The sequence below is a fragment of the Phalangium opilio genome, unplaced genomic scaffold (assembly GCF_054372755.1).
Source record: "Phalangium opilio isolate 3A_F unplaced genomic scaffold, DU_Popi_V2 ptg000200l_1, whole genome shotgun sequence".
NCBI lineage: Eukaryota > Metazoa > Arthropoda > Arachnida > Opiliones > Phalangiidae > Phalangium > Phalangium opilio.
Genome location: NW_028324213.1, coordinates 1,253,403 through 1,267,382, shown reverse-complemented (window position 1 = coordinate 1,267,382; position 13,980 = coordinate 1,253,403). Strand labels below are relative to the sequence as shown.

The following is a 13,980-nucleotide window of genomic DNA, read 5'->3' as shown; positions in this document are numbered from 1 at the left end:
ATTCTGTTAAGTCAATTAAAAATATAAAAACTAGTATGTCTCTGAGATTCTCTTAAACTGTGGTCTGTTGGGGGCCCGGAACTAAGGGCTTGCCTAGGGCACGAAAAATTGTTAATCCGGCCCTGCAAAAAGGTAAGAACATTTCTAAAATCATTATTTTCTACGGTACGTTTCCGTAAGTATGGCACTTATATTACAAATATAAGAAGAGAGTCGAACTTGTGGAACGTATCTTATAAACTTATGCTTAGATTGAAAATTGTAAATGTCCTAACGAACCATTATTCAATAAGGCATCATGGGAAAGCCAAGAATCATATCATGGCGTTTTTGCAGGCAATATAAAAATTGCTTCTGGAATTCTTTTGGCAGGAAATGAATTTAGTAGAATTGAGAAAATGGCCAAATTCTGCAAAATCCAGTTGATTTCTAAAGGCACATTTTACAGGTATATGCAGCTCAAAAATATCTTTTACTTTAGTAAAGATGCTCGGGATGAATGAATTAGGATATCATAATATTCCTACTATAACTTAGACTATCTTTTTTTTTGTTGATGTATTTAGATACCAAAGACATTTTATTCAACCTGCAGTACAGAAGTATTGGCAGTGTCTGCAAACTGAAGTTTTCCAAGAGCTGAATGGAAAGGAATTAATAATTGCAGGCGATTGCCGAATGGATTCTCCTGGTCATTTGACCACTCTTTGCACTTACACTTTCGCGGATTGTCAAACTAAGAAGATAATTTCCGTTTGCAATGTTGATGTACGCGAAGCCAAAGGCAAGAGCTCCAATATGGAAATAATTGGATTTAAGAGAGCTGCCTCGGAAGTAATGGAAAAGGCTAAAGACTATGGGGTCAAAATTGTAGAAGTGGTTAGCTATGCTCATTCAAGCACCAAAGCAGAAATGAAAAAACCTGAAAGACAGTTCAAAGACGCTATACTTTCATTAGATGTATGGCACGCTGGTAAAAATCTATTGCGCAAGATTGTGGAAATAAGAAGAATCAACCTGACGTTAATGGTTTAATTAAACGTAATCAACTAAATATGTAGGCCTCCCACGCCAAGAATTGTGTCGTACTTGCGGAATGGGCTCCGGACATTCGAAACCACCTGTGGTTCTGCAGTAGAGAATGTGATGGTGATTACGACTTGCTACTGGTAATCGTATTATGAATGAGTATCAAGAATGTTTTTCAATATTTATTTCCCCTCGTTAGGCTACGTTTCAAAGCTGTTTAAATCATGTCACAGACTATCATCAGTGAATGACCGATTTTGGAGCTGGTTTTGGCTGTGCTCATGAGCACCCTTTACCTGAAGCAGAGCGTACCAAGCCATGGCTTGATGAAAACTCTGCCGCTCTCGAAGAAATTGTTTTCAACCCTTACTTCGTTCTAAATTTGTCATACTATATTTCCTTCAGGTAAGTTGAAAAATAGCTCATTATACTCTTTCAAAATTTAACGTCTGTAAACTTTACACAATAGACACACTGGCTTCTTAGAGAGCTTTCATAACCAAATCCTAGCATACGTTTCTAAACGTAATGCATACACGTAAGTTCAATCCCCAAAAACATAATTTTTACTCATATTTGGTATCTCATTACTTATATGATTGCAGTTGGCCTAGTTATTGCACTAGAATTTTATTAGCCGCAATAGACTATAACAAGCATGTTGGAAGGAAGCAAGCTGTTGATAGCGAAGGAAACTTAAAATACAAAGTATATTACAATAAGAAATCCAAATCATACAGTGTTGGTAAAGTTTACGAAGCAAAGGACTACAATTATATTGATAGTGCAGCGGTTTCGTCCAGAAACCGTTGCAGACGACAGAGGGACAGTCATATTCTCCGGAATATGACCGCTCCTTTGTCGTCTACGTCACCTCCTTCTACCTTCTCCACCCCCCCTTTCTTCATGATTTCGTACTATATAAACCCGTGCAAGACCCACGGCTCTCTCTCTCTCTCTCTCTCTCTCTTCTTCTTCACTTCAAGTCTTCGGGGAGAAGCTCTGTCCCGCGACCCGCGATAAGTTTTTGGTACTCGCGCCGTCGTCCCTCGGGAAATTTTCGCGAAGTTTTTCTTCGAAACATTTAAAATAAGTTTCATTAAAATCGTTTTGACTACATTCAACATGAGCCGAAGGTATGAATCTCTTTTATTAAAATCCAACGGGAGGAAGTTATTGAATTAGGCCTATCTTAGAATCCCCGTTTTTTAAGACTTAACGCTGTCACGAGGTCCCTCTAAATTTAATCAGGGCTACCTAACGTCCTGTATCGGAATCCCCTTTTTTCACGACCGGCCAAATTTACTTTTTCCTTGCCAGGGCATTCCGTTGCAATAGCGTAACGGAAGCAATTTTCATTGCAAAACGTGATTTTGAGGTATCACTAATATATTACTTAAGATTAACTAGTTTGAATTCAAAAGTCTAACACTTTTCATATTAGGGTAACGTTTCAGATCCTCAGTTCTATAAGATTCTGACCCTCGAAACATTTGCAGGCACGTAAGTTTGTTAGAAATTCCCGAAAAACTTGAGGTTTTAGCAAATTATACATCCCGATTTGAAAAGACAAAATAAAGCCGCATTTGACAAAGTGATAGGACTCGTATATACATGACAACATAAAAAGGGCTATTGCTTATTAATCTGAACTATCAATTGTTGAATTTTTTTTCGAAATTAATTCAAACACTTCAATATCCTTCGACAATTCGAGCCCTTGTAAATAACGTCTGTTGAAGGGAATGTTCTTCTAATGCTTAGAACGAAGCAAGCCGGCACCACAATTCTCATAAATGGTCCTAGTCTACCATAGTCAAGTACCGTTTAATTGCGATAGACGTGGTACCTGAATTACATTACATATTAGTAACATTTACTGATAGTGTTAAAAAAGTATTGCCAGTCATTTGAGAGTGCAGTTCAACTAAAAGGCTTATTAAAGTAATTACAGTTTTGTTCCATTTAGTTTGAGGTTCCGAACACGAAATGAACTCACAAATGACTGGCAACTCTGAAGATCAATTAAAGCTAACAAACGAGAAGGAAATTTATTTAGTCACTTTAGTGAAAACTATATATAGCAGATTATAAGACGTTTTATCATTTTATGCATCTATCTATTACGTACCTAAAGTTAAGTTTTGTTGCGTTTAAACCTCGTCGTTGGGCACTTTCTTCACGAAAGCGCATGCTCACGTGGAGAACTGGTCTATATAAGCAAACAAGTTCAAACATTGCCCTGGTGCTGGCACAAGGCCCTTGTCTGCAACAAACATTCTCCGCAGCTGTGGGCATTGGAGCACAGTTTCCACAGACGCAGAAATTGTTTTCCACATTCGTTGGGTCTCTATCACCTGGATCTTCCTCAGCACTTACACCGCATGGGATATTTAGTGCTTCTGGTATACTTGGTGCTACTTCGAAGAAGAAACGCTCTAGTTGCTCTCGTGTGGCTTCACGCCCTAAAGTTTCAATTTGCTCCAAATGTTTTCCGGCTAATTTTTTTCCAGCAGATGCGTCCTCCGGATTGGCAGGATCGTTATTCTTCTATTCAAATTCAAAATAACCAATATTAAATCTAAGAACTAAAGGAGAAACAAAACTTTTGCCTACCTTCTGAAGTTTTAAAACTTTTTTCTTTTCGGGTTTTCTTGAAGAATCTTGTCTGCTAGCATTACTTTTGCTAGATTTGGTATTTTCACATCGTGGTTGGCATCCATCGGACTCTTCTATTACTTTTTCGAAATCATCCGTATTTATTGTTGTTACCGATTCCTTGGTATTTATCAATCCTACACGACTAGTCTTTCCGCTCTTTTTGTCTACTTTCGTTTGCTTCGGCGGTGGATCATCTTCAGCAGATTCTTCGCAAGTGGGAGTCGATTCAGTTTCAACTATAGGTTCCGCAAAATCGTCTTCACTCAAATCATCAGAAGAATCACTCGGAAGTGTTGTGGCACCGATAAACAATCTCTGTCCTACTTCGTTTTTGTCATAATCCGATGTATTGTCTACCGAATTGGTTTCGAATAATTCTTCGGCAGCTGTTACTTGAAGGTTTTCAAATTTGGACGATATAAAGTCTATTTTTTTCGTTTTTTTTCCTGCCGCAAATCGATTATTTCGTATTCTTTATTAGCTTTAGCTGACAGCTTTTCAGATTTTTTCTTGGCTTTAGTTGGGAGCTTTTCACATTTTTTCTTAAGATAATCGGCTCACTATCTTTTTCTCTTAGTTGTTTCACTTTTTTCTTGGACCTTTGAGCTTTTGGCCTTGCTTTTTCTGTCTGTTTTATGAGTTTCTCTGAATCCTCCAAAGCTTTGATTTTCTTTTTCAGTTCTGCTTTTTTGGCAAATTGGTATAATTTATCTCGGAGTGTTTGACCCCCTAATTGTAAATTTCTAGAGTACACAGAGAAAAGTTCTTGAATCCTGGCGTGAGTTACTTTTCAGGTCCATACTTGAAAACATAAATTTACGGCATCATCAGACCGCTGGTTTTGAATGTTGAGAGACGCGACTCCATCCATAAATAGTTTCCTTACGTTTTACTCCAGCAACACAATTCTATATTATGTAATCAACCCATATTAATAATTATACGCATTTGTTAGGCCTAATTAGACTTTCATAAACTATAGACTTACCAGAATAATATTTTTTCCATGTTTTTAAACCCATCCTTAGTTGAAATGCGCCTTATTGTGTCGTTTAACTCAGTTACATAAGGATAGAATGTCTTCTCAGGGTAGCACATGCCTCCTCTGTCCCGTTTCACTAGTTCTATAGGCAAATCACCATTCGCTTTCTCTTCATCGGTCATTTTAATTGCTAAGGTCAACCGATACACTCTTTCGTGGTTTTGCCTGGTTAACGGTTTAAGCCTGTGGTTTGCCATTTGTGTTTTAGAGATTTTTCGAAGACCTTCTAATGTCCCACCACTCAATCTAATCAAAGCACTGAGACTTTCCTTTTGAATAGTAGCGGTATCTGGCTTTGTTTTGGGCTTTTCTAATTGAAATTCTTGGGAAAACCTAAATAATATACGAAAAAACAGTTACATAGTAGCGGTATCTGGCTTTGTTTTGGGCTTTTCTAATTGAAATTCTTGGGAAAACCTAAATAATATACGAAAAAACAGTTACAATCAAATGAAAAGTCATGCTTATACAGTACTATGGGTATCAAAATAACAAGAGTGCTTAATGATGTTATGATACTGCCAAAATGGTAATGTTGTAGAAACTGGTATTTGAAGACAAATTAGGTAAGAATAAAAAGCATATATTACCTGAAAGTTACGGCCATGTAGAAATTAAATAATTCCTCCATATCATTTTGAGAGCCAATTAGAGAGTTTTCGTAAAGAAATTTTTCTTTAACGTTGGCTTCAGTAATCTCTCGTAAATAACACATGAGAGACTTGTTTTGCGAGGCCAATTTTAGAAGCTCGCCAAGGCCTAACTTCACGCAATCAGATTCTAATAATCTCATGTTAGCTTCATTTCTTGTGGGGTTTTTTTAATATGTTCTTCTAACTTTGATTTATCGTTTACCTCACTTATCAATTCTTTTAATTTGTCCATGACTGTCCACGCAGCACAACCACCAGCTACACATTCCAACCGTACAGATGTCAGTCTCAGATAACTCACTACAGACAGACGACAGAGCCAGAGCTTGCGAAATGTAAACAAACCTAGTCCTTCCTCTCTCCCCTCCCCGCCTGATTTAGTTTGATTCCCAACCGCTTGGGAGCGTTATCTCAGAGCTCGCGTCTAGACCACGACCGGCTTAGGATATCGGTCGTGGCTGATTTTGAAAATTATTTTTCTCTCCCGCGAATTTCACGAAAAATTCGGAAGGAGCCCCTATACAAAATCTACGTCACATCTAGCAGAACTAGATGTTTTTGCTAATAGATGCGCTTGGGCCCTTAGAGAGAGAGAGATAATCTCCTTATGGACATACTACAACTCTTCAAGTCCTCCTCCGAGAATTGCTCCTGAAGTCATCCTACAGAAATGGACCCAGTCAAATTGTAAGTACTAATGTTCTTTCATAATAATATAGTTAAGCCTTGTCGAGGTTCTCACCTCTAAATGTATTTCATGCACAGCTTTAGGGATAACTTCAACATGTTCGAAATTTCCGGTACCATACCTCCTGCACCCTTTCAGGAAAATGAATATAGGACAAGCCCATCCATTACCTTAGAAAACACCGTCAGACGGAATAACTTGAGATCAATTGAAGAATTTGGAGATACCGGACGGAGTAAGGAATACGGTAAATCTGGAAAAACTACGGGAGAAGATATTGCGATATATACTTTACCGAACGGGGTATATTATAGAGACGGAAGATTATATTATATATTGCAATACGTTAATGGGCCTGATTTAAACTTCGGATTGAAACCATTGGCAATGAACAGACTGTTAAAAAGTCTTTGCGCGTTGCGTTTTTCGCACATATTTTACTATATTTCAAAAACTATTCAAGCTAGCGCTGTGGAATAAAGTGCGTTATAAAAGTTTTGCATTCCTCTTTCATATTTTACCCGTTCCACAGCTGTCCTTTGCATACTTATACCGGAAACCGGAAATGTCAAAATTATCAACTTTTAAAATATTGGATTCTCGAGGATATAAATGCGATTTTCGGATTCCTTGGGGTCGATTCATATTTGAAACGTTTTCACCAAATTCAATTCGGATGAATAGGTCACGAGTAATCAGCCTTTATTCAAAATCTGGCAAACTTGCTTAGAGTGGCGATAATTCATAATCGAGTATCGAATCTTTGTCCTAATAATGCTTGTTAGATGTTATGGCACTTTATGCATATATATATGATTGGTCTTGAGGTGCAATACTTTGAAACAAATCAGACGTTCATTAAAGGGATGGTGAAGGGGAAAATAAAGTAATTTTTTATTGATTCTACTATAAGACCAATCTGCATCGTGAAACATCCAGGAAATAACACCGAACGATTTTTAAACGACAATTATTTTGAAATTTCATGGATAATTTTAAATGAGGATCTCCGAGCAATCGCGTAGCGCCCCGCCTTTTTATCAACAATTTTCTCTTGACACGCTCCGTGTTGAATCAATTTATCGCGAGATTTGAAAAAATTTGCACGATGTGACAATTGCGGTGCGAGACATGGAGTGTGCCACGAGAATTTTGTTAACACAAAGGCACGGCGTTACGGGATTGGTCGGAGTTCCTTATTTAAAACTATTCTTAAAATCATAGCCTAATTTGAATATTAAAATCAATGGGAGGCATTTCCTAAATTTTTCACTGTGCAGACTGGTCTTATAATTCTAGGAGAGCGATAGCTCTCTTAGATAAGACTTCATACCGACTTTAATGTATAAGGATGGTTTTTTGATTGGTTATAACTTTTTTTGTATCGTATTAACTGCTTTGAAAAATTTCCACAGAACAACAATTCGGGCCCTCAATATGTGGTTAAAATTTCAAAAAGATCCACTCATTAGTTTATTTTACAAAAAATAAAGTTGCTAAGGGTGGTTTTCAGCCCTTTTGGTGAAAAAGTTAAACTTTCCCATAGAAATAACATGGAGTTTTTTTCAAATTTAGCCATTTTGTCGCCACCCTTTTGAAATGAAATATTCGTTTGTTACGTTTGGGAACGGTTTTATATCAAAATTTAAACCTTTTTCTAGGACCATTTTTAAGGTTTTTGAGAAAAATTAATTTTAAGTATGTTTAATTTTAAATTTTAAAAACTACCCCAATCTGCCATATTTTAGCATGGATACGCTGTTTTATTGGTAAATATCAGCACGACCAATATTGGCCTTTTTTTACGTATAGTTGCGTCATAATAATCCGATTTTTTTTCTTAATGCCTTTTGGTTGAAATGGCCTATCGATAGTGAGATAAGACTGCTTTAATATTGCCGCCGTGACAAATTACCCCGTTTGTGGCCGCCATTTTTTTAAGGGGAAAAAAATTTGAGAGTGGGTCCTTTTTCGTTGCCATTTTCATATTTTTTGAGGATTTGCTCATGGATGGATTTTAAATATAATTTAAAGTAGGTTTCAAGCTTTAATATAAGCCTAATTTCATAATTTTCCACCTTTTAATTGTCCCACAACCTATTTCTAAACTTGGCACTTTTTTTAAGGCGGTGAAATTGCGCTAAGCCTTGGCTTACCGTTAATTTTTGCCGTTTAAAAAATGTTAACCTCTCGTTGCCCGTTACTACTTCGCCTTCTCGTATCGTCGTACTTTTAAAGTTTAGACTTTGAAAGTAGTGCTTTGTTTTCTTAAATATTACTTAATTGTATAAAATTTCAATATTATAATTGCATAAAACTAATTCAATGTTGTTTGTTGATGGGACGCGCCTAGCATTTGAATTTCGTTCCCTCGAAACTACCCCCCGAAGAATTTTTATTTATCGCCGTCTTTCGGTCGCTTCAGCCCCGAAAAAAAGCTGTAGTGAGAATTTAGAAATGTTATTTACTAAAAATGTATGCGCTCAGTTTGTTGTTGTGTTTGCATTTTAATGCTTCTAGAAAATCGTGGTGCGCGTCGAGGTTTACGAATCCAACGTGTGTTGCGAAATGAAAATCAAGGGTAGATACTATAGAGTAATTTCTTTCCCGTATACGGCAACGTCATAACCCTCTATCTCTTACCTTAGTGATATCCCCCCTCCCCTTCCCTTCCGGGGGCAAATAGTATTCTCTAGTACAAAGTTGCCCTTACGTAGGGGATACACAGTTCACTCCCCCTCTCAACCGAAATTACTCCATATGATCTATGCTTTAAAAGGAATTTGACCGCGCCATGCAGTCAAGCAAAACGGAATTAGGCCTTGCCAAAACTTGACTGAGCTATTGCGCCTTGTCAGATTATCTTGTCTATCTATCAATGATATAATAAATTCACCCTCGGATATCCTGTGACGAGGAGATGGTTTTAAAGTTACTAACACTCGATTCTGGAGGTAGATACTGTCTTGTGACACTTGATGTAACGATTTAATCTTATAAACGGACTAACATCATGAGCCTGTATCGTAAATTAACCGATGTTGATATTAAAGCTTAATTTAAATACCAATACCAATTGTTTTTAACTCAATGAATCTTAAATATCAACATCAAAAATTATCTACTGAAATATATATCTACTTATATTCTATTCATATTTCTCGCAACATTTCAAATTAACGAATAGAAATGTGCAAATGAAGTTGAAACTGATAAATTGGGCAAATTGCTATATTGGTCACCATTACCGATCACAGATAGATTTGCGCCCTTCAGTAGTGTTCATTATGCTTGTGAAATGGTAAGCGAAATCTGTGATTAAAGTTTAAAATAGACATGAGCAAAAACGGCTTTATTCATATCAACTCGATTACCGAATATCTAAATTTGACAAAAATTAACAAAATATTCTATTCATGGTTAAAAATCTTGTTTGAAGCAGCAAGCCATCTAATCCTTATTTACCTTCTTTTGAAAAAAAATAATAGGTTGATACCTCTTTCAGTAGATTATTCATTGATATTTCAGTTTCATTGAGTTTAAAAAAAATTAGTTCCACCCTTGGTTAATTTTCAATATTGACCAATCGATAATCACAAATTTTAATAACTAAATTATTAAAACCGGTTCAAAACCATATTAGTTTTGAAACGATTAAATTATAATTTTAAACACATATACTAGTTAATTCCTCGTAGTCGTAGGTAATTAGTTTATTTCCTTAGTGAAATTAATGCTGAATATTATATACACAAAGTAAATAATAAATTAACTTCTAAAATTTAAATGTAAAGTGTGTGCATTATTTCCCAATTAATAAAAGATATCCACCTATTTTCATTCAAATTAATTACTAATTTGTGGATAATGGATAGAAAATGTCGAGCTCTAATTGCGATATAGCTAAAATCAATCCCACTGGCTATTTATAGTACAATATAACCTTTGCCCTATGTTTGCTGTTTTGAATTTTATTTGTAAAATTTAAAACATAAAATAGTATTACAATTTTCTTAATTAAATAATTATTAATAAATTTCAATAAAATAAATACTGGTTAAATACATAACACTACTTTTTATTAAGTTTCTGAAATTATCAGAGCTAAATATCAAAGACACATATTTAATTGCTCTCATTTCGACACAACTGCAACCGTATAGATTTATTCATTAAATAACATTTCTCATTTCTAATTATTTAAATTCAAAGGGCTGTATTAACTTTTAAAGGTGAAAACCTAGCTGACTTAGAAGTAAAAAAATACCAGGCTACCAGGCTGTCTCTTACACAACAGAGTTGGCCATTCTCGCTTATGAGAAATGAATCCTTGTCATATGCATCTCTGGACTTTAGGAGCTCCAGGACTCCCAACTGAAGCAGGGTGGGAAATAGGGATTTTTTTAAAACTAGACATTGGGCCAGCGACCCCCTGCCCTGGAATAAATGAACTGGTCTAGGACCATTGACCAGGGCGCGGCGTCTGCTAAACTAAAGAAGTGGGTAATTAAAATAGTTGAGATTTTGCCTGGACCCTGGTTACCCTAGAATTTCCTTAGTGGTCCTGTGGACCACTGCTCCCCCTCCGATTTAATTTTTAAACTGGTCATTTTCCCTGTGCCACCGCCTTATTTACAAAGCTGAACTGAAGATTTCTTTTGACCGGACCATAGCCTACTCGATCACGCGCAACACGTCGCCAGCTGCTTGCCATAGCGCGAGTCAGGGTGGGAAATAAGGGTTTTTTAAACTGGACATTAGGCCAGGGGTACGTTCAGTAACCCTCTTTGATGACAGCGCTTACTAAACGATGTGAGATTTATCCTACTGTACGCTTTTTCGCGTTTCCGGTTTTGAAGTCATGATGCTCAGCGCTTGCCCATCAAAAAAACCATCTAATCGATATGGTTTTTTTGATGGCGTGACGTTGCGTTTGACTGATGAACACTTGACAGACGAAAAGTTGGCGCGGGATTTAAAAATTAAATTCCAATAATGTTATTCCTACAGTAATTGTATTAGTTTTCATTACAAAACTACTTCTACCATTCAAAGAGACATAATTTTCTTAAACAATTTCATTATTTGTAAGCTCGTTTATACTTAAAAAGAGCCATTTGCGCTTCGTAACGTTTTGAGGGCCAGTAAGACGTTTCCCCAACTCCATTTTCTAAACCAGCGCTAACTTCAAAGTGTCACTTTTCCGTTCAACAGCCTTTTACGTCACTGTGACGTCTCGAGCCCATCAACCACACATCAAGAAAACAGCGATTTCCTTGAAATTTTCGTTACTGAACGTACCCCAGACTCCCAGAGACCCTCCTGGCTTGGATTAAATAAACTGGTCCGTGACCATTGGCCAGAGCACGTCGTCTGCTAAGCTAAAGAAGTGGATGATGAAAATATTAGAATTTTAATGTGTGGACTCTGGTTACCCTTGAATTTTTTAGTAGTCTCGTGGACCACTGACACCCCCCCCCCTCCGATTTAATTTTTGAACTGGACCAGGCAATTTTTAAACTCGTCATTTGCCCTGTGTTACCGCCTTATTTCGCACGCTGGCGCGAGTTGCTTTGCGTTGTCGAGTGCGTGATGGAGCGGGCTATGCCTGGAGTCCCAACCCCCGTTACTTACTACCAAAATACCCACTAGCATAGCCCACTCGATCACGCTCTCTTTTCCCCGGCTACATATTTTGAAGAGGGCACTTTTTAGGCGTATTAACAATCTTGGATCACCTTTGTGGACTTTTAGGGTAGCCCTTATAAATTGAGTCGGCATTGCCCTGACTATATTGTGTTTAAGGTTTATAAGCTTAATATCAAACAGACGTTAGTTAATGCTACAAAAAAGTTTGAAATTGATAATCTCGGATCGTCTTTGAGAAGTTTTAAGGATATCCGAATTTCATATTGGACTTATGAAAATTTGAGCTAAAGGTTAAACAGACATAAATCAGCGTTTTAAAAAATTGTGTAAAACTATCAATTTGGTCCTATTTGTGGAATTTTTAGGGGAGCGCCTCGCGTTTAAATAAAGGGTTGTAAAAAATTGTATTATGTTAATTACAATAAGAATACAAACTTTCAATGAGTTACGTTTTTATTTTTTGGAGTATGATTATAAATAAATGACTGATTGAGCTAAAGTTACGGTCCCCTTTTTATATGTTTCTGCTTAGTGTAGATTTTGAAAATGTAAAACAGTTTCTTAACAATCTTAATTAAAATGAATACTGAAGGAGCAGATATTAATCAAAAATGTCTTGATTAGAATCAAGTCCTAAAAAGTATCGATAAGACTGAGGTTATCACTTGTCTGAAGGATCAGATATTAATTTTTCTTTTTAGTTGAAACTTAAAGGCATGCTTAAGAAAAAACAACGTTCCATTACCGTTTTCCGTTGAAATAACTTATTTTACAGGTAATCAATTTCAAAAATTTACTTATCTCGGGTTTTCGGGCACAATTCCATTCCCCCAAAACATTTTATCATTACATTAATTACTTTTGAGAGATAACGTGTCAAAATAAGCTTTAAAACAATAAAAAACTGAATGAGCGGTCTGTTTAGCCATGACCAAAGCCTACAAATCAGTGTTGCTAATGTTAGAAAGTGGATGTTCCCACTTCCATTTTAAAAATCTGCCGCGTTTCCCACACCCCCTTTTTTACAGTCATATTTATCTGGACTATTTTATCATACTAAGTTTAATATAGAATATCACTCCGCATGGCTTTGACACTATGTACAAATGCTATAAAGCTTTAAAATTCTCAAAATATGCTTTCTTTTTTTTCAGTGCCAAACTTAAAATCACCGAATTTATTTCAAAATGTCGCTTGAAATTATTAAACCAGATAAAATTTTCGAAAATGCACTAAATTTAACTGTGCAGTTAAAATTAGTGCATTTTTGAAAATTTTGCACTATTAACCCTTGAACAGGAAAATTCCGACATTTGATTGATTTCGGAAAAATATTACTTTTTCCCCACAGAGCCTAAAACCAAACCTAAATCTCCCACGATGTGGGAAATTACCCACACATTGGCAACACTGCTTTAAAAACTTACAACAAGCACACTTTCGAGACATGTTCTGAAAAAATTAGTGCTTAACCCGCTAATAGTACGACCACGGAGAATTGATGTAAACTTTAGTTGAAATATATTCATGTGCGACCTGCGGCACTGAATGGTCTCTACCATTGTTTGAAACTAGAGAGAGAAATAGTGAGCAGCATTAATCATGTCCTGAGCTATGGGAATGAACAGTATGACTGTTGGCTGAAGTACACTAGACATTACATCATTTTGCATAACCACGAGTAAAAATCTAACTGTCCCTACTTAATTTTCCGCCATTGTTTTAAAACGTATCCACTGCGAAGCATGCCGGCACAAATGAGGGAACCTTTTAGAACTCAATGTCATACACGTACTCTCTCAAAAGTAATTAATGTAATGATAAAATGTTTTGGGGAATGGAATTGTGCCCGAAAACCCGAGATAAGTAAATTTTTGAAATTGATTACCTGTAAAATAATTTATTTCAACGGAAAACGGTAATGGAACGTTGTTTTTTCTTAAGCATGCCTTTAAGTTTCAATTAAAAAGAAAAATTAATATCTGATCCTTCAGACAAGTGATAACCTCAGTCTTATCGATACTTTTTAGAACTTGATTCTAATCAAGACATTTTTGATTAATAGGGAGGATGAAGAGAAAAATGAAGTGAATTTTTATTGATTCTTCTACTTATTATGAGATCCATCTGTATATAGAATCCATAAAAATTAAATTCATTTTCCGCTTCACCCTCCCTTTAAAAGGAATACTACCAATATATTTGTAAATTTTAGTATTTTAATAATCCTTCAATTTGTAAAATTTGATAACTCTCTA

General features: G+C 36.1%; 1 protein-coding gene across 2 annotated transcripts; it reads left to right on the top strand.

Annotated features, from left to right (window-relative positions):
• The first annotated feature begins 307 nt into the window (after window positions 1–307).
• On the top strand, window positions 308–1,365 carry LOC149622031 (uncharacterized). 2 transcript variants are annotated; one of them, XM_089853653.1, is made up of 4 exons: window positions 308–448; window positions 567–1,002; window positions 1,062–1,169; window positions 1,229–1,365. In XM_089853653.1, the coding sequence occupies exons 1-4, from the start codon at window positions 399–401 to the stop codon at window positions 1,274–1,276; spliced, it is 642 nt and encodes a 213-aa protein (XP_089709779.1). In that variant the 5' UTR covers window positions 308–398; the 3' UTR covers window positions 1,277–1,365. The 2 variants fall into 2 exon arrangements, with proteins under 2 accessions (XP_089709779.1, XP_089709780.1); XM_089853654.1 differs by having other exon boundaries at window positions 1,263–1,363.
• Window positions 1,366–13,980: the final 12,615 nt, after the last annotated feature.

What these genes read in the sequence shown, in the direction of transcription:
- LOC149622031 (XM_089853653.1), top strand. Translation starts at nt 399, where the DNA reads ATGGCCAAATTCTGCAAAATCCAGTTGATTTCTAAAGGCACATTTTAC. An exon ending in TCTAAAGGCACATTTTACAG is followed by an intron (nt 449 to 566) that starts GTATATGCAGCT and finishes TGATGTATTTAG; the next exon opens with ATACCAAAGACATTTTATTC. An exon ending in GTGATTACGACTTGCTACTG is followed by an intron (nt 1,170 to 1,228) that starts GTAATCGTATTA and finishes TCCCCTCGTTAG; the next exon opens with GCTACGTTTCAAAGCTGTTT.